The 21,426-nt window shown below is 37.4% G+C and overlaps 2 protein-coding genes across 6 annotated transcripts in view; one reads left to right on the top strand and one right to left on the bottom strand.

Annotated features, from left to right (window-relative positions):
- Positions 1–21,426, top strand: part of PPA2 (inorganic pyrophosphatase 2) — a 320,000-nt gene that overhangs the window by 154,211 nt on the left and 144,363 nt on the right. The window lies entirely within an intron of this gene.
- The window catches only part of TET2 (tet methylcytosine dioxygenase 2), a 136,087-nt gene continuing 129,129 nt past the window's right edge, over positions 14,469–21,426 (bottom strand). For all 5 annotated transcript variants that reach the window (XM_007106503.4, XM_007106502.4, XM_055086150.1 and 2 more), the window contains one exon: positions 14,469–19,770. In XM_007106503.4, the coding sequence (XP_007106565.2) occupies positions 18,329–19,770 (1,442 nt within the window). In that variant the 3' untranslated portion in view covers positions 14,469–18,328. The remainder of the gene's footprint in view (positions 19,771–21,426) is intronic.

Genomic DNA, 21,426 nt, shown 5'->3' with positions numbered 1-21,426 from the left:
CCTCCCTCCCTTCCTTCCTCCCTCCCTTCCTTCCTTCCTTCCTTCCTTCCTTCCTGCCTTCCTGCCTGCCTTCCTTCCTGCCTTCCTGCCTTCCTGCCTTCCATACCCACATCCTTGATTCAACCACTTCTCATTACCTCTATCACCCTGGTCTCTTACTTGGCTTATTACAGTGGGCTTCTTCTATCTGACCTCGTTGTTTCCATCTTTACCTTTTTTCCCCAGCTTTATTGAAATCTAATTGACACAAAACATTGTGTAAGTTTAAGGTGTGCAGTGTGTTGATTTGATACATTTATATATTGCAAAATGATTACCACCACAGGCTTAGCTAACACCTCCAAACTGTCATATTTCTTTGTGTGTGTGTGTGTGTGTGTGTGTGTGTTGAACACTTAAGATCTATTCTCTTAGCAACATTCAAGTATGTAATACAGCATTATTAGCTAAAATCACCATGCTGTACATTAGATGCCTAAACGTGTTAATCGTATAACTGAAAGTTTGTACCCTTTGACCAGTGACCACCACTTTACTTTCTGTTATTGAGTTTGACATTTTTAGATTCCACATGTGAGATCATACAGTATTTGTCTTTCTCTGTCTGACTTACTTCACTTAGCATTATACCCTCGAGGTTCATCCAAGTTGTTGCAAATGGCAGGATTTCCTTCTTTCTTCTGACTGAATAATATTCACTGTGTATCTACACCACATCTTCTTTATCCATTCATCCACTGACAGACACTTAGGTTGTTTCCATATCTTGGCTATTGTTGAGTAATGCTGCAATGAACACAGGAGTGCAGACATCTCTACGAGATCCCGATTTCAATCTCTTTGGATACGTACCCAGAAGTGGATTTCTGGGTCATATGGTAGTTCTACTTTTAACTTTTGGAGGAACCTCTATGCTGTTTTTCATAATGACTGCACCAATTTACATCCCCACCAAAGTGCACAAGGGTTCCCCTCTCTGTACACCCTTACCAACACTTGTTCTCTTGTCTTTTTGCTGATAGCTATTCTAACAGGTGTGAGGTGATATCTTACTGTGGTTTTGATTTGCATTTCCTGATGATTAGTGATTTCAGGTACTTTTGCATGTGCCTGTTCGCCCTCTATATCTTCTTTGGAAAACTGTTTATTCAGTGTGTCTGCCTATTTTTCAATCGGGTTGTTCAGTTTTTTGTTTTTTTTGCTATTGAGCTGTGTGAGTTCTTGATACACAGTAGTCCCCCCTTATCTATAGTTTCCCTTTCTGTGGTTTCAGTTACCCACAGTCAACCATGGTCCAAAAATATTGATTGAAAATTCCAGAAATAAACAATTCATAAGTTTTAAATTGTGTACTATTCTGAGTAGTATGATGAAATCTCACAGAGACCTGCTCTGTCCTGCCCAGGATCCCCAGCCATTGACATTGTCATGGCTCAGTGATCCAGGATCACCTAGAGCAGATGATCTTCTTCTGATGTACTGTCAAAAGGCCAATAAATAGTAGCCTAACACTAGGTTGCAATGCCTATGTCCTTCACCTCACTTCATCTCATCATGTAGGCTTTTTATCATCTCACATCATTAGAAGAAGAAGAAGGCTGAATACAGTACAGTAAGATATTTTGAGAAAGGGAGAGAAAGAGAGACCACAGTTGCATTACAGTATATTGTTATAATTTATTACAGTATATTGTTACTATACTGTTTATTACAGTATATTGTTATAATCCTATTTTATTATTAGTTGCTGTTAATCCTTACTGTGCCTAATTTATAAATTAAACTTTATCATAGATATGTATGTATAGAAAAAAACATAGTATATATAGTGTTTGGTACTATATACAGTTTTAGGCATTCACTGGAGGTCTTGGAACCCCATAGATAAGGAGGAACTACTGTACTTTGGATATTAACTGCTTATCAGATATATGATTTGCCAATATTTTCTCATTCCATACGTTGTCTTTTCATTTTGTTGATTGTTTCTTTTGCTGTGCAGAAGCTTTTTAATTTGTTGTCACACTTGTTTTTGCTTTTGTTGCTTGTGTTTTGCTGTCTTATCCAGGAAATCATTGCCAAGACCAATGTCAGAGAACTTTCTTCCTATGTTTTCTTCTACATGTATAATGTTTTCAGTTCTTAAATTTAAGTCTCTAATTCATTTGAGCTATTTTTTTCTGAATGGTCTAAGATAGGGGTCCTATTTTATTCTTCTGCATGTGGTTATCAAGTTTTCCCAACACCATTTATTGAAGAGACTATCTTTTCCACATCAAGTATTCTTGGCTCCCTTCTCAAATATTAGTTTGCCTTATATGTGGGGGGTTCGTTTCTGGGCTCTTGATTCTGTTCCATTGGTCCTTGTGTATATGTTAATGCCAGTACAATACTATTTTAATTTCTATAGTTTTGTAATACAGTTTGATACCAGGATGTGTGCTGTCTCTGGCTTTGTTCTTTCTCAGGATTGTGTTGGCTATTTGGAGTCTTTTGTGGTTCCATACAAATTGTAAGACTGTTTTGTCTATTTCTGCTAAAAATGCCATTGGAATTTTGATGGGGACTTCATTGATGGCTTTGGGTAATATGGACATTTTAATAATATTAATTCTTCTGATCCACAAACATGAGATATCTCTCCAAACTTTTTTGGTTTACCTAGTGCCACTTGTTAATTTTTGCATTTGTTGGTGTCAAATCCAAATAATCATTGCCAAGACTGACGTCAAGGAGTTTACCACCTATATTTTCTTTTGTGAGTTTTATTGTTTCAGGTCTTACATTCAAGTCTTTAATCCATTTTGAGTTAGTTTTTGTGTATGGTGTAAGATGGTGGTTCAGTTTCTTTCTTTTGCATGTGGATAACCAGTTTTCTCAACATCATTTATTGAAGAGATTGTCCTTTCCTCATTGTATATTCTTATCTCCTTTGTCATAAATTAATTGACCATATATGCATGGTTTTATTTCTGGGCTCTCTGTTCTGTTCCATTAATCTATGTGTCTAGACTTTTTTGCCAATACCATCTGGTTTTGATTACTATAGTTTTGTAAAATCGTGTGAAGTCAGAAATTTTGATGCCTCCAGCTTTGTTCATCTTTCTCAAGATTGCTTTGGCTATTCATGCTCTTTTGTGGTTCCATACTAATTTTAGGGTAATTTATTTCTACACCTGTGAAAAATGCCATTGGAATTTTGACAGGAATTGCATTGAATCTGTAGTTTGCTTGGAGTAACATAAACATTTTAACAACATTTTTTCAATCCATCAGCACAGAATATCTTTCCATTTATTTGTATATTCAATTTCTTTCATCAGTGTCTTAGTTAAATTTATTGGTTAAATCTTGGTTAAATTTATTCCTAGGTATTTTATTCTTTTTTATGCAGATGTAAATAGGAATGTAAATGGGATGGTTTTCTTATTTTCTCTTTCCAATAGCTTAGTATATAGCAATGCAACTGATTTTTCTATGTTGATTTTTGTATCCCACAACTTTACTGAATTCCTTTATTAGTTCTAACATTTTTTGGTGGTGTCTTTATGGTTTTCTACATAAAATATATCTGCAAATGGTGACTGTTTAATTTCTTTCTGATTTGGATACCTTTATATTCTTTTTCTTGCCTAATTGCTCTGGCTTGGGTGAGTGGACATCCTTGTTTTGTTTCTGATCTTAGAAGAAAAGTTTCCAGCTTTTCATCACTGAGTATGTGTGAGTTTGTCATATATTGCCTTTATTATGTTGAGGTACATTTCCTCTCTACCCACTTCATTGAGAGTTTTTATCAGAATGGATGTTGAATGCCTTTCTGACATCTGTTGAGATGACCATATGATTTTTATCCTTCATATTGTTAACATGGTATATCATATTCATTGATTTTGCAGATGTTGAACCATCCTTGCATCACTGGAATAAATCCAACCTAATCATTGTGTATGATTATTTTAATTTATTCTTGAATTTGATTTGTTAATATTTTGTTGAGTGTTTTTACATCTATGTACATCAGGATATTGGCCAGTGATATTATTTTCTTGTAGCGTCCTTGTCTTGTTTGGTATCAGGTAATGCTGGCCTTGTAAAATAAATTTAGAAGTGTTCTGTCTACATCAATTTTTTGGAAGTGCTTGAGAAGGATTGTTGTTAATTCTTCATTTTTATTTTTAAAAATTTTATTGAATTGTGTTTGACTTATTAGTTTCAGGTAATTCAATATTTTTATATTTTTTATGCAAGAGGAAGTTATTAAAATATTTACCACATTCCCTGTGATGCACATTACATCCTTGTAACTTATATATTTTAGCGTACTATTTTGTACCTCTTAATCCCTTTTATCTATTTTGCCCCTTCCCCCACTCTTTCTCCTCTAGTAACCACTAATTTGTTCTCTGTATCTGTGAGTCTAGTTCTGTTTCATTATAATTGTTTGTTTTATTTTTTTCAGATTCTACATGTAAGTGAAATAGTAGAGTATTTTCTTCTGTCTTATTTCACTGAATATTATACCCTCCAGGTCCATCCATGTTGTCACAAATTTTCATTTTTTTATGGCTGAGTATTATTAGTGTGTGTGTGTGTGTATCCATTCATCTATCAGTGGGCACTTAAGTTACATCCATAGTTTGGCTATTGTAAATAATGTTGCAATGAACATAAGAGTGTGTATTTCTTTTTGAATTAGTGTTTTTGTTTTCTTCAGATAAATACCCAGGAATGTAATGCTGGATCACATGATAGTTCTATTTTTAAGTTTTTGAAGAACCTCCATACTTTTTCCATAGTGGCTGCACCAAGTTACATTCCTACCAACAATAAATGAGGGTTCCCTTTTCTTCACAGCCTTGCCAACACTTGTTATTTGTTGTCTTTTTGTTAATAACCATTCTGACAGGTGTGAGGTGATATCATATTGCAGTTTTGATTTGCATTTCCCTGATGATTAGTGATAGTGATCATCTTTTCATGTGCCTGTCTTCTTTGGGAAAAATGCCTATTCAGGTCTGGTTCTCTGCCCATTTTTTAATTGAGTTGCTTTTATTTTTGATATTAAATTTTATGAGTTGTTTAAATATTTTGGATATTAACCCCTTACCAAACATACTGTTTGCAAATATCTGCTCCCAAGATATTGGGGAAAGTAGGTTGACTTTTCTTTTTGTTGATGGTTTCCTTTGCTTTGCAAAGGCTTTTAAGTTTGATTAGGTCCCATTTGCATATTTTTTGCTTTTTTTCCCTTCCCTGAGGAAACAGATCCAAAAAATATTGCTAAGACCAAAGTCAAAGAGCTTACTGCTTGTTTTCTTCTAGGAGTTTTATGGTTTAAGGTCTCACATTTAGGTCTATAATTCATTTTGAATTTATTATTGTATATGGTGTGAGAAAATGTTCTAGTTTCATTCTTTTACAAGTAGCTGTCTGGTTTTCTCAGAACGACTTATTGAAGACACTGTCTTTTCTACATTGTACATTTTTGCCTCCTTTTCATAGATTAGTTGACCATATAAATATGGATTCGTTTCTGGGCTCTTTATTCTGCTCCATTTATCTATGTTTCTTTCTGTGCCAGTATCATACTGTTTTGATTACTGTAGCTTTGTAGTGTAGTCCGAAGTTGGGGAGTATGATACCTCTAGATTGTTTTGACTATTTTTTCTCAAGATTGTTTTGGCTATTCAGGGTCTTTTGTGGTTCCATACAAATCTTAGGATTATTTGTTCTTGTTCTGTGAATCATGAGTATTTGATAGTTATTGCATTAAATTTGTAGATTGCTTTGGGTAGTATGGACATTTTAACAATTCTTCCAGTCCATGAACACAGAGTATCTTTCCACTTATTTATATTGTCTTCAATTTTCTTCATCAATGTCTTATAGTTTTCACATCCTTGGTTGAATTTATTCCTAGGTATTTTATTCTTTTTGACTTGATTATAAGTGGGATGGTTTTCTTGACTTCTCTTTCTGATAGTTCACTATTAATGTAAAAAGTGCAACATATTTCTGTAAATCTTGTGTATTACAACTTCACTGAATTCACGTATTAGCTCTAATAGTTTTTTGGTGGAGTCTTCAGGGTTTTCTATATATCATATCATGTCATCTGCAAATAGTGACAGTTTTACCTCTTGCTTTCCAATTTGGATCCTTTTTCTTTTCTTTTCCCTTGTCTGATTGCTGTGGCTAGGACTAGCAACACTATAATGGATAAAAGTGACAAGAGTGGGCATCCTTGTCTTGTTCCTGATCTTAGAGGAAAAGCTTTCAGCTTCTCACCAGTAAGAATGATGTTAGCTGTGGGTCTGTCATAAATTTCCTTTATTATATTGAGATATGTTCCCTCTATACCAACTTTGATAAGAGCTTTTGTCTTAAATGGATGTTGAATTTTGTCAAATGATTTTTTTGCATCTATTGAGATTATCATGTAATTTTAATACTTTGTTTTGTTAATGTGTGTATCACATTGACTGATCTGTGGATATTAAATCATCCTTGCATCCCTGAAATAAATCTCAGTCAATCATGATGTATGATCCTTTTTATGTACTGTTGAATTTGATTTGCTAATATTTTGTTGAGGATTTTTGTATCTCTGCTCATCAAGGATTTTGGCCTGTAATTTTTTTTTTTTAAGTGTCTTTGTCTGGTTTTCATATCAGGGTAAAGCTGGCCTTGTAGAATGAGTTTGGAAGTATTCCCTCCTCTTCAATTTTTTGGAATAGTCTGAGAAAAATAGATATTAACTCTCCTTTAAATGTTTGGTAGAATTCCCCTGTGAAGCAGTCTGTTCTGTTTGTTGGGAATTTTTTATTACTGATTCAATTTTATTACTAGTGAATGATCATTCAGATTTTCTATTTCTTTCTGATTCAGTCTTGGAAGATTATATGTTTCTAGGACTGTATCCATTTCTTCTATGTTGTTCAGTTTAGTGGCATATAACTGTTTATAGTATTCTCTTATGATTGTATTTCTGTGATATAGGTTGTAACTTCTCCTCTTTCATTTCTAATTTTATTTTATTTGGACCCTCTCTTTTTTCTTGATGAGTCTGGATAAATGCTCATCTTTTTAAAAACAAATTTTTAAAAAGCACCTCTTAAGTTTATCAATCTTTTCTACTGGGGTTTTTTGTTGTTGTTGTTCTTTATTTCCTCTCTGATCTTTATTATTTCCTTCCTTCTGCTGACTTTGGGCATGATTTGTTCTTTTTCTAATCCCTTTGGATGGAAAGTTAGGTTGTTTGAGCTTTACTTGTTTCTTGAGGTAGGCCTGTATGGCTATAAACTTCCCTCTTAGAACTGCTTTTGCTGTGTCCCATAGATTTATAAAGTTGTGTTCCTATTTTCATTTGCCTCAAGGTATTTTTTCCTTTCTTTTTTGATTTCTTCATTGATCCATTGTTTTTTTCAGTAGCACGTTGCTTAGTCTCCATGTTTGTGCTTTTTCCAGTTTTCTTCCTGTAATTGATTTCTAGTTACATACTATTGTGGTCGGAAAAGAAGCTTGATATAACTTCAGTCGTCTTAAATTATTTGACAGTTGTTTTGTGGCTAGCGTGTGATCAATCCTGGAGGAGGTTCTGTGTGCATTTAAGAAGAAGGTATATTCTGCTGTTTTTGGATGGAATGTTCTATAGATATTAAGTCCTGGTGGAATGTGTCATTTAAGGCTACTGTTTCCTTATTGATTTTCTGCCTAGGTGATCTATCCATTGATGTCAGTGGGTGTTTGTTCTTTAAATATTTGGTAGAATTCACCAGTGAAGCAGTCTGGAGTATTGTTTGTTGAGAGGTTCGATTACTGATTCAATCTCCTTACTCATTATTGGTCTGTTCATATTTTGTTTCTTTTTTTTTTTTTTTTTTTTTTTTTTTGCGGTACGCGGGCCTCTCACTGTTGTGGCCTCTCCCGTCGCGGAGCACAGGCTCTGGACGCGCAGGCTCAGCGGCCATGGCTCACGGGCCTAGCCGCTCCGTGGCATGTGGGATCTTCCCGGACCGGGGCACAAACCCGTGTCCCCTGCATCGGCAGGCGGACTCTCAACCACTGCGCCACCAGGAAAGCCCATATTTTGTTTCTTTATGATTCAGTCTTTCTAGGAATTTTTCTGTTTCTGGGAATTTATCCACTTCTTCTAGGTTATTCAGTTTTGGACATATAATTGTTTTTAGTAGTCTCTTATGATACTTTGTATTTCTGAGGTATCAGTTGTAATGTCTCCTCTTTCATTTCTAATTTTGAGTCCTCGTCCTCTTTCAGTTTTTCTAAGTTTGTCTAACTAAAAGTTCATGAATTTTCTTTATCTTTTCAAAAAAACAGCTTTTAATTTCAATGATATTTTCTATTGTTTTTGTGGTCTCTATTTCATTAATTTCTGCTCTGATTTTTGTACTGAGCTCCTTCTGCTAACTTTGGGCTTAATTTGTTCTTTTTTCTAGTTCCTTGAGATGTAAATTTATGTTGTTTATTTGAGATTTTTCTTTTTTATTAATATACACATTAATATATGCATATATAAAATTCCCTTTTAGAACAGTTCTTGCAGCATCCCATCGTTTTTGATATGTTGTACCTTCATTTTTTAATTTGTTTCTAAGCTATTTGATTTCCCTTTCTTGTTTTGATCCATTGGATTTTCATGAGTATATTGATTAATCTGCACATATTTGTGAATTTTCCAGCTTTTCTCTTGTTACTGATTTCTAGTTTCATACCATTGTGACTGGAAAAGATACTTTTATGATTTCAGTCTTCTTATATTTGCTAGGACTTGTTTTGTCACATATTATGTGATCTATTCTGAAGAAAGTTTCGTTTGAGCTTGAGACAAATCTGTATTCTTTTGCTGTTAGATCAGTCTTCTGTATATGTCTGGTGGGTTTATTTGGTCTAAAGTTTGGTTCAAGTCTAACATTTCCTTATTTTTCTGTCTTGATATCTCTCCATTGTTGAAAATGGACTATTGAAGTCCCCTGCTATTAATGCATTATTGTCTATTTCTCCCTTCGGACCTATTAGTATTTGCTTAATATATTTAAGGTGCTCTAATGTTGAGTGCATATATACTCATGATTGTTTTATCTTCTTAATAAACTGACACCCTTATCATTATAATGTCCATGTTTTCTCTTGATATTGTTATTGGCTTAAAGTCTATTTTTTTCTGATACAAATATAGTTATCCCTGCTCTCTTGGTTTCCATGTGCATGGAATATGTCTACTCTTCATTTGATCCATGTGTGTCCTTAAAGCTGAAGTGAGTCTTTTATAGGCAGCGTATAGTTGGATCTTGTTTTTTTAATCCATATAGCCACTCTATGCCTTTTCATATGAGAATTCAGTCCATTAATATTTAGAGTAATTATTGGTAGGTAAGTTTTGAAGTTCCAGTTTTCTTTTCTTTTCTTCTTTTTCCTGCCTTTCTTTGTAAGTTGATGACTTTCTGTAGTGGAATGCTTTGATTCCCTTCTCTTTATCTTGTGTATCTTTTGTAGATTTTGGCTTTGTATTTCCCATGAGGTTTACATAAAACATCTGTTTTGGTTTTGTTTTGTTTATTTGTTTTTGTTTTTGGTCACGCCATGCAGCTTGTGGGATTTTAGTTCCCTCACCAGGGATTGAATCCAGAGCCACGGCAGTGAAAGCACTGAGTTCTGAGCACTGGACTGCCAGGGAAGTCCCAAAACATCTTGTATGTATAACAGTCTAATTTGCACTAATAACTTTGACTGCATATAAAAACTATATTTTTACTCTCCCCCCCTTTTATGTTTCTGATGTCATCTTTAACCATTTTTTAAAAAATTGTGTATCCATTAACAACTTGTTGAAGCTAGAGCTATTTGTATGCTTTTGTGACTTAACCTTTACTCTAGAATTAAGTAGTTAGCACATCACCATATTATAGTATTAGAGTATTCTGAATCTATTTGCTAATCTTTACCAATGTGTGGTATATCTTTATGTTTTCATTTTACTAGTAAGCATTCTTTTGTTTCAAATCGAATAACTCATTTCAGCACTTCTTGTAAGGCTGGTTTAATGGTCATCAATTCCCTTTTGTTTATTAGGGAAAGTCTTTATTTCACCTTCAGTTCTGAAGAACAACTTTGCTTGGTAAAATAGTGTTGGTTAGCAGTTTCTTTCTTTAACACTTTGCCTATGTCATTCCATTCTCTCCTGACCTGTGAGGTCTCTGTTGAGAAATCCACTGATAGATAGCCTTATGTGGGTTCCTTTGTATGAGAGAATATTTTTCTCTTGCCTCTTTTCAATTCTTTTTTTTCTTTGGCTTTAGGCAGTTCAGTTATTATGTGTCTTGGAAAAGAACGTTTTGTATTAAAATTTTGACATGACCTATTAACTTCATGAGCTTGGATCTGTCTTGCCTTTTAAAATCCATTCTTAACATAGAGTTATCCTGTAAAACACTAATCAGGTCATGTTCCTCCTCTTCTGAGAACCCTCTAATATCATCATCTTAGAGTAAAGGCCAGAGGATTTACAATGCTCTGTGACAGGGACCCCCTCCACCATCTAACCTTGTCCTCACCACTCTCTTCATTGCTTGTTCTGCTCCAGCCACAACCTTCCTCTATTTGCTAGCCCACTTTAGGGCTTTTCTCTTGCTGTTTCTCTCTGCTTGATATACTCTTTCTCAAATATCCACATGGCTTGTATCTTCACTGCCTTCAAGTATCACCTTATCAGTAAAACTTCCTTGACAAACTGATATCTAAAAAATCCAGCATCCCTCCCAATAGTCACTGCTCCCTTTTCCCTTACCCTGCCTTACTTTTCCTCCGTGCACTTAGCTACTTTATTCTGTGTCTCTCTCTCCTAACTAGAATATAAGCTCCAAGAGGATAGGGACTTATTGGTTTTGCTCATTGCTGGATGCCTAACTCCCAGAAATGCACATGACACCATTTTTAAGAGTGAGTGTTTAAAACTATTTCTTAATGAATGGATGAATGAGTGAATGAATGAATAATTATATAAAACCAGGTGTTGGGAAAGGTGATCTCTAAGGTCTCATTCAAATCTGCTTATCCATGACTTTTGTACAGTTAAAACGTACTTCCTTTTTCTCACTAATGACTTGAAAATGCATAAAATAAAACCACTGTGGTAGGAAATTACAGCTTCAGCTCAACTAATTAACATAATTATAATATCTGGCTTTTAATTTTTTTTTTTAGTTCTTTTGATGTGCTTTGAACTCATGTATTCCTCACAACAACCTTGTGACATAGTTATTATTTTCATTCTTCAGATGCGGAAATTGAGGAAAATACAGGACAGATGAGCACATAGCCCAGGGTCCCACAGCTAGTAACGCAGAGCCAGGATTTGAAGCCAGAGCTATAGTTTTTTATTGTAGGTCATCTCCTAGGGAATATAAAAACAGAAATTAAAAAAAAAATCAATGATACATAATATTTGAAACATAACTCCCTTCCATTTTAATATACTCTGCCTTAAAAATATTTTATTCAAATATGCGTATTTGAAACATGGATATTATAAACACTAATTCCACGAAATACACCTGTTACTAGATGACATTGTAAGGAAAGGAAATAAAAATATAATTTCCTCAATCATTTATTTTTTTCCTTTGGTTAATTTTTTTTTCTTTCTGCTTTTAACTCAAATTGTTTGAGCTTCTTATTGGTCTTTGATGTGTATTTGGTGTCTTAGAAACTGTGATGTCATTCCAACTACTGGAATTTTCACAGAGTCACTAGGGGATTATTACCTCATCTGAAAACCAATTTGAGGGTTAATAAGATTATAGGACAGAGGATTATTTCCTTGTTTTGTCACTGTCTTCTCTCTAGCTTGGAGGGCCTAGTGCTGCTTCATAATCAAGAGCTCTTACGCTGTTATGCAGACCTGTTTGGTCAGGCGAGGGAATTCGGGGTCGTGCTGTGGGAAGTCAGCTAGACGGGCACTAAAGTGCGGTCAGTAGGATGCACGTGCTAGCAGGAAGCAAAGGGGAGGGAGGGAGGGAGAGGAAAAGCTTTGTAAGAATAACCGTATATTTGAGTTTGTACTTAAAGTTTTACATTCCCATTAATCCTTACCACGTTCCTGTGAGGAATGTACTATTTTATGGACTTTTACAGGTGAAGCTTAACTAGTAAAACTACTGCATCCAAAGCCAGGTGCTTTCTGCTGCACTTCTGCCGGTACTTCATCATGTTTCTTAAAGCTCAGTCAAGAGCTACCCATGAGAGAGGGGTTAGGGCACCAGGGGCATCTGAAGTTTCAAGCTACACCACCCAGATTTCTATTACTGTGACTATGCTGTGCAAGGAATATAAAGCAAGCGCTTGGTGAATATGCCTAGAAATCCTTCATTCCGTGAATTTAAATGACCTGAATTCCTTCTTGTGGGCGTAGGGAAGAAGTGGAGTGTCTCTCTGTAACGAGTATTTTACTCATCACCTAAGGAGAAGTCTCATTTCAGTTTGAATTAAGAATTGATTAGAGAGTAAAATGTCAATTTGAGTCGAGAAATTCCTTTTGAAAAAGTATAAAATGAAGCCCCCAAAGAAAGCGTACTCGTGCAGCGTGTGTGCAAGGAAAAGAGAGGCTCCTTTCAAGAGGGAATGCTGTACCAGACAAGCAAAGACATTTGTGAGAAATTGCCTGGTAAGAGAGAGGGAAATGCAGGCACGTGGCCTCGAGAATATGGGAATAAAAGTATCTTTGTTCTTCGAAAACTTAAGAGTGCTGGTAAAACTGAAATAATCTATAATTACGGTTAAATCTCTTCTAGGCTTTTTTGCGAACTTTTTCTCACCACTCTAACAGCTAGAGAGTGTTTCTCAGCGGAGAGAGGGAAGAAGGCGGGGAGGAAGTAACCCCGCCCCTTACCGCAAAGCCCAGTGACTGAAGTTAGTTAGCAAGTGTTTCGTGTGGCCCGCACTCTCCCCATGCGCTGATTTGAAAGAAAAGATGCTCCCCCAGCTTTCCTTTTTTTTTTTTTTTTTTTTTTTTTTTTTTTTGCTGGACACTCACCTCCAGGTGGCCTTTAAACCAACAAAACCAAATAAAAATTCTCTGCAGCTTGAGGAGAAGATTCCTTGATGAATAAGGTCTTTTCTCACTGAATCTGGTTCTTACATAGCTGATTTGGTACAGAGCAGGAGAATCAGGCAGGAGTCGAAGAGAAGCTCGAATTACCCAAGGCGGGAGGGAGGGTTTTTAGGATAGACAAACTGAAGAGAGCAAGGAAAGGAGCAAGTGGTACTGTGTGACAGGGCAGCTGTGTGCACGCCTGCTTGCATGAAAAGGTTCATTCTTGGCAATTATTTCCAGAGGAGGCAAGGGGTCAATCAAGCTTTGTGACGCTGGCTCATCTGTTATTGCCAGCTGTCTCCCCTCTCCACCTGCGGGCTTAGAAGCAGCAGGGCTGCCCGCACCTTCATTTACAGGGCACTGGCACCACCAGCCTCCACTAGTGGGACCAGGACGGGCCCTGGCAGGAAAAGGTTTTGTGCTCACAGAATCTTAAATTCCCCTTGCCCTGGGCAGTGGAGACTAGCAAATGTGAAGAGTGGGAGGTTCCCAAGGTTCAACCAGAGGATGGATCATGAAATGAGGGTTGACAACACCCCCAGAGGGTTGAAATTAAAACAATAAAATTGGTGAATCGCTGCCTTTTAATGGTGATGTTGCTTCTCCTCTTAACATCCTGGCTTTGAGTAGAGTGCTGGAGGAATCACCCAGGCTATGAGTTCAAAGATCATTAAACGGCAGTCATTTCCTGGGCTCAGGCATGACTATTTGACCCAGGCTGAACAGAGAGAAAAGTATGGGAAAGGGAATTCCCTTACTTCAGTCACGATGTAAATGATTTCCCTACCGATTTCGGAAGGGGTCAGGGTGAGGGTTGGAAGACTCAGTCTAAGTAGAACCAGTAACTGTGTTTGGTATCTTGTTGTTTCTAGAAAGTGTTGCAGCAGGAGTGCACTGGGGCTGTGTGAGGGGCGATTCACGTGACGGGGGAAGGGGTGGAGAGGAGGACAATCTAGACTCCAGCTCCCTGAAGCCATGTGGGGTGGGTGAGGACATGCACATCCGTCTGGTGCCTCCCAGGCTACCTCTTCCCGCTCCTCTGGCCTAACATTGCCTGCCCTTCCGATAGGCAGGAAGAGGAATTTTCCTTGAAGAGTGGACATGAAGAGGAAAGTGAGAATCTGAGAGCAGGGCTGGCCTTAGACCTAAGCAGGATGAACTCAACCCTGGTGTCCCTGCTGTCACCGATAGCCCTCAGGCTCTACACCAGGAGGGATGGTCAGCCTGCGGTCAGCGGAAGTGCTGTTACACCACTCCTGACTTACACTGGCTACCTAGAAAGTGTTGCAGCAGGAGTGCACTGGGGCTGTGTGAGGGGCGATTCACGTGACGGGGGAAGGGGTGGAGAGGAGGACAATCTAGCCTCCAGCTCCCTGAAGCCATGTGGGGTGGGTGAGGACATGCACATCTGTCTGGTGCCTCCCACGCTACCTCTTCCCGCTCCTCTGGCCTAACATTGCCTGCCCTTCCAATAGGCAGGAAGAGGAATTTTCCTTGAAGAGTGGACATGAAGAGGAAAGTGAGAATCTGAGAGCAGGGCTGGCCTTAGACCTAAGCAGGATGAACTCAACCCTGGTGTCCCTGCTGTCACCGATAGCCCTCAGGCTCTACACCAGGAGGGATGGTCAGCCTGCGGTCAGCGGAAGTGCTGTTACACCACTCCTGACTTACACTGGCTACACATGCAAAGTGAATAGGCTAACAAGTAAGCTTGAAAACAAAGTTGAATAACTAGAGAAATATTTTGGCCTTAATTATTTCGATGTTACCTCATAGTTTGCTATTAAGAATAACAATCTAAAAAGTATCTATCTATCTTTAAAAAGAAATTTCTTTTCGTTCCCTTTTGCCTCACCGAGGTGGCAGTAATTCAGGCAGTAAAGAGAAACTTCAACGAGACAATACTTAGAGTGCATTAAATAAATATAAATTTTATTAAAAACACTCACATAGCGTTATCAGGAATGATATAATAATAAACGCTTTCAAATAACCTGCATTCATAACATTACAATACTTACAGTATTTATAACCATCCTCAGATTTTTATAGACAACCAAACATCTCATGAAAATGAAATGAAACTGTTTTTTAAAAAAGCGTAGAAAAATGCACACAGAATTCATTATATTAGTGTCAAACTGCAAAAGTTTCCTACACAAGTTAACCACTAGCTTTAGAAGTGAACTGTACACCACTGTGCGTCAATCAAGATGAAAAATTCATTCAAGTAAAGTTGACACCACTCAGAAGCATTTTCAAGTATGGCTATATAGTCAACCTGATATTCCTATATAAGCAAATTGGAGATCTGCTTTCCATTCATTCTGAGGCAGGTTTGATATTTACAATTATAGATCTGATATTTACAATATGCCACTCAATTTCCTCTCTTCCTCCCTACCTAACCTCTCCTCAACCCCCCCCCAAACTACACTTCCTGCTCTTGTTGGCCAGCAGTTTGACAAATGACAGTGGATGATACAGAAACCAAACAGTCACTCATATTGGGATGGCTGACTCAAAACCAACAAATGTGCATGAAGTAATCAAATATTTGGGGTTAGATACATGGTATATGCAAAATATTAAAATCATGCAGTTTGACAAATACAAAACAAATGTTCTTGAAATGCCTGTAAATTGGTTACAGCCAAAAACTGGAGAAATTTTTTTTAAAGACAAAAGCCATGTTATAAAGATTTGACCAATAAAACTCAAAGGCCTCCGTTGATTAAGAATTTATTTGAAATGTTAGTAAGCAAAAATGTACACAGACTAAGACATAATGGTACAGCTGATTGCACACCATCCCCCTAAGTGTTTTGTTTGTGTAGAGAAGTCCTCATGGATCTGTGCCTGTATTGGTTACAGGATCAAAACATCTTTATTTAGAGAGTTAAGGACTCTAGCCAACAGTCACTTGCCAAACTCCTGCCTTACCATTTTCCCTTTATCAGCTCAGTGCATTCTATTTTCATGTAATTTTTTTCTGCTTGAAACAGTCAAAAGATTCTCCAAACTCTTAAAATGCTTTTCTTTACAATAAAAAGAGCCAACAGATTTACAAAATTAGTTTTAGTTACATCAGGACATATACAAGTAAAATAGGAGGGATTCCAAATAAAAGGGTTAAATCCCTGAAAAAGAATATATTTATTAACCTACAACAATTTTACATAAACACAGGTGACATGTTGGCATAAGGAGAACATGAGCTGAAATATCCCTGAATTTTTAGAACAAAAAGGTTGAAGTTCAAGTTATACTTGCTAAGAAATCAAGTATTGAAAAAAGGTATGCTTTTTTTTTTTTAATAAAAAAAAGACTTGGAAAATAATGATGGTACACAATGCTATAAGCTTTCACTCTCAGTTCAATATCCTATTGCCAAACTAGTGTTGAGGTATATGACAAATAGGAACATCACTCAAACCTTTAATGAATTCTTAGCTCACATTATGATATATTTATAGCAGGCTGAGTAGCACCATCATGACGTGAATTCTGCTTCAAATCCATATATATATATATATATATATATATATATATTTAATTTCTTTTTACAGTACTAAAATACTAAAGCATTGCGTTCAAAAAGTTTTGTTTACAATTTAATTTACTTACTATACATCTCTTTCACTTCTTTATACAAATTAATGATTTAAAACCATCACAGCAAACCAGCTGCCTGTTTGTTTTTTTTTTCCTTTTAAGTAATAGATTCACATGGAACTAACCCTGTTTATTAATCTTATGCAGGCATCAGTCTGCTCAATCTTCCTGGTAAAGAGGACACTTAAGCTAAGAAATGACAGCATCACAATGTACAATTATCAACACAAAGGCAGACGGCCACTGGGTTCGCTGAAGAGCATACAGATCCATAAAATAGCATTGCTTAAGTGAACTAGCTTTGTTGAGTCTGTAGCATGCGGTTAATCACTACCTGCAGTTAACAGAAAATTCTTAAAACTTTACATATTTGAGCAATGAACTTGTCATACAATTTTGTATAAAACTGTTTTACAGTATAGCATGTGAGATGAGCACCAGAAAACATGTGTTTTGTGGACTAATGTATTCCCTTGAATCCAATAAGTCCCGTTTTGGATTTAACTGGCTGTAATAAAAATGGACACATTGCTCATCAGCAGATGCATGGCTAAAAGCAAAAATACTTTAAAAGCTTTCTTTGTTTCCTTAAAAAAATCAACTTTGCATTCTAAAATGAAAGTAAACTTTTTTTTTTTAAACGTCTCAGTACCTTAGCATTGTTCAAGTTGTCAAAGCTTAGGTAGACAAAGTGCTTCTAAAACACCATTTAAAATATTTATAGATATACATGTTTGTGCACATATACATATTTGTGTGTATATATATGTACATATATGTTTATTGTCCTACAAGGACTTCACTGGATGAGCAAAATCCAGAGGCCTTTAAAATGTCCACATTTTTAAAAACTAAGCTTGTGTAAGAATAGGTAATTATGATTAAAAACTTGAATGAAAAGGTACGCCCATTATTCAAGGGCATTGCAGTACACTGATAGCATCTTGATGATATAAAGGCATTAATTTTCAACTGTTAAAGACACCATTTTCTTAGCACCATTTCTTAGAACATCCAAACAAATTCAGTGTTTTGCTGTCTATTCATTTATGCTTCCTGTAGCTATTTTGATAAATAAAAGTTAATATTAAGATTACAGTAAAAACCGCATGTTAAAAAGCCATAATTCCAGTATTTCAGTACATTGTATATTCAGCACCAGATGGTATTTTAAGATTCCTGCCCCTGTAATACTACAGTACTTGTTTGATTTGTGTTCCACGACTATGCAAACTTGGTATTATTAAAAGTGGTCACAGATGTGTAGAGCTGTAAGGGGGAAAAATATCACTTTTAAATATCATCTCGTCCAATAATAGAACCAGTGTTAAAAAATGTAAATTGTGGAACACTTTCTTCTCCACCTTCTTTTTGCATAGAATGCTTTGGTCTTTTGCCTAGATTCCATCTGTGACCACTTAGGAGTCAGTGGAAATTAAGTGCTATGGTAAGATGACCTCTCGCTTTGCTGGTGAGCTGAGGTTCCCCTCACCACATTTGTCAGGAATACTGTGTCCTTTCCCCACTGCCCACATCATAAGAACTACACTATGGACAGATTGGTTGTGGTCTTTTCAAATGAGGTAACCAACACAAGGGGCGACATCATATATATCTGTTGTAAGGCCCCGTGACCCTAGTGAAGGCGTATGGAGATGTAGTTACTGTGGAGTCTGTGGTCACGGACATGGTCCTTTCGGCAAGGGACTTGATGAAGCGCAGGTAAGTGGGCTCGGCAGGTTCATGCGGCTCAGTGGGCTCCCGTTTCACTTTTTTGCCGTGGGTTTTCTGAGGCACGTAGTCTGGGCCATACTTTTCACACTCTTCCTCCTTCTCGCGGGCTTTCTCGGCCATTTTGGCTTCCCAGAGCGCCAAGCCATGTTTTGGCTCATTCATGCTCTTGTGCTGGTAAAAGACAAGTGAGATCCTGGTGGGGTGGTTCCTGTTGGGATTCTTTAAAGGGGTTGTGGCGTGCAGCTCGCGCTTTGCACACTCGATGAGAATGGACCCATGAGTCGGAGCCACAGCCACTCCCCCAATGTCAGGATCCAGGAAGCTCTGCTCGCTATCAGACCAGACCTCGTCATTGTCCTCGGCGGCACAAGGCGGCTTTTCCTGACTGCCAGCGTCGTGTACTCCGTGGAAGCCTTCTTGGACAGAAGCAGTTCCATCATGGTTAAGACCTGGAAGCGTCTTAGATAACCCATTCGCTGTGTGGGAGAGCACGTCATTCTCCTTGTTTGGGAGATGCAGGGCATGAAGAGAGCTGTTGAACATGCCCGGAGCTGCACTGTAGTTATGGATTAAATGAGAAGATGGGTGATGCTCACCATTTTTATAGTCCGTGTTTGGATTGCTCAGATTGGATGGTAATCGAGAGGCAGCCCCCATGAAGTGGCCATCCATCTCATGAGCGGAATAAGGGGGAAATGTACCTACGTGGTGTACGTTTGGTCTAAGAGTACAACTGCTGAAGGCATCTCCTTGCATATTTTGGTTTCCGTAACCTAAGTACTTAGAAGGAAAACTCTGGCTATTTCCGAACCTCGGCTGGTAAAGCGTATGGATGGGTGGTAGATTTAGCTTAGACAGAGGATCGTGGTTTGGATACCTGTAGAGATCCATGGGCTGAGACTGGGGAGAATAGGAACCCAGATATTGGGAGCACTTGTCCATTGCTATGCTTCCATTGCATTGATATGATGATGGATATTGGTTACTCTGATTCAAAAGCCCAGGGTAGGGGCTCATGGGATTAGAAGAATTCAAATATGAACCTGCAGCTTGGGATGAGGTGGAATAGAGGTTCACAGGGTTGGCGCCTCCATAAATATCTGAAGTGTGTGAAGAGCTTGGATAAGGACTAACTGGATTGGGCCTTCTCATGTATAGACTGGTGGATCCAGAAGAAGCGTAAGAGCTGACAGACTCTGACTGAGGGTTATCAGTGAGGGGGTGATGTGGTGGCTGCTTCGGTGGCTGTGGAAGCTGCTTCTGCAGTTGGGGCTGGGGCTGCTGCATGACGGGTCCTGAAAGTCGCAGAAGTTCTGTGGACAGGATAAGAGAGAGCAAGGACAAACATGCTTGATCAGCACTTGATGAGAACTAGTGAGGATGTCTACAGGTATGTGAGAGCCATCACTAGAATTATGCAACACCCATCACACCAGGACAAGAGCAATGTCAGAGCTCTCTAATCACTGTCTGGCATAATTTTTTGTGTCTAACGCATTAGAAATAAAACGGCAGAGCACACAGCTGTACATTTTGGTAAATGGTGAAAAATGTAATAGAACATCCAAAAGCCATTCCATTGAGAGCATCGTGTTCTCTGGAGCTTCTGCGCGTTTGATCAAGCCACACTCTCTACTTGAAGTGCCCTGACCCCTCCTCCCCATCTCCCTGCCCTCCCTTGACATAGTTATCCCTTCCTCAAGGAAACCGTCTATAAACCCAACTTCTAGTGCTTTTGTAATACTTTGTCATAGCCACTGCAAACACCAGTCAGATAAAGCAACAGTCATAATGTACTGGAATTATCCATTTTTAGTCCCCTCCTCACCTCACTGCAAAGTAGTCCCTTGAGGGAAAGGACCATGTCTTATTTTACTTTCTTTCTCCATTGCCTGGCATGCAATCAAATATGTTAAATAGGTAATGTAGCAAAAAATTTGTTATGGAAGATTCAGCAATGCTATGAGAAAAAGAATGACATTCATTTAAATACCCAAAGCACCTTATACAATTGGCAAACCCTATTTCATTAGCGTGCTTTCCAGGAAGGAAATTTACAAAGTTGTAGATACAACTTTAAAGGAACTTTCAGCTTTGTAAATGAAACTTTTAGAAGTCATACTTCTGTTTCATGACCACACTTAAAAGAAAGAGTAATATGAGATGAGAACAGATAAATGGAGCTGCAATGGCAGTCCTGAGAACTGAAACAGTCACTGCAGAGGCCAGTTAGAAGGAACCAGACACAAAGTTCTAACTGATTGTACTTTATAGCTAACTTAAAAGAGATACCAGGGAGTGGATAGGATTTACTTCTCTTAGTGTAAGTCAACCAATCAACAAATATTTATTAAACATCTTTGACATATTATTCTAAATTACTTAGTTTTATCCCTGAGCTTCAAAATCAATCAGTAGGGAGATTTGACTTTGTGAAGCAAAGACAGTTGGTTCTAAGCAGAGCATTATACTAATGCAAAAGATATGCATTTTTCTTTTGTTAATGGCTAGGCCAATACCATCTCTGAAATTTGGATATGGACATCACATTGTATGACTTCTCTTTTTAGAGTATTAACTACAGACAAAGCAAGAAACAATATCCACTAGCATTGATAAATAATGCTCTATTGCTACTACTATAGATGTGATCTATTTTGATGGGTAAAAGCTTTTTAAGAGATATATGTGGATTCCCCTCGTAAACCTCAGACTCAGCATGGCTAAAGAAAGGTATCTAATTCTCCTGCCCTTCCCTCATACATCTCATTTTCAAACTTACCTCAAACAATAGTACTGTTTTAATTATCTAGGCTTATAACTTTGGAGTCATCCTTAAATAATTTTTCTCCTTCATTCTAATGGTTTGTCACCAACGTATTGATAATCATTTTGGAAGAATTCGCTTCTGTCATCTTTTTGCTGTATCTTCATTGCTACCACCAAAATTCAAGCTCTTATTACCTTAC

Source organism: Physeter macrocephalus, chromosome 7 (genome assembly GCF_002837175.3).
Source record: "Physeter macrocephalus isolate SW-GA chromosome 7, ASM283717v5, whole genome shotgun sequence".
Lineage (NCBI taxonomy): Eukaryota > Metazoa > Chordata > Mammalia > Artiodactyla > Physeteridae > Physeter > Physeter macrocephalus.
Note: the sequence above shows the minus strand (reverse complement) of the source record. Positions and strands in the feature narration are given on the sequence as shown.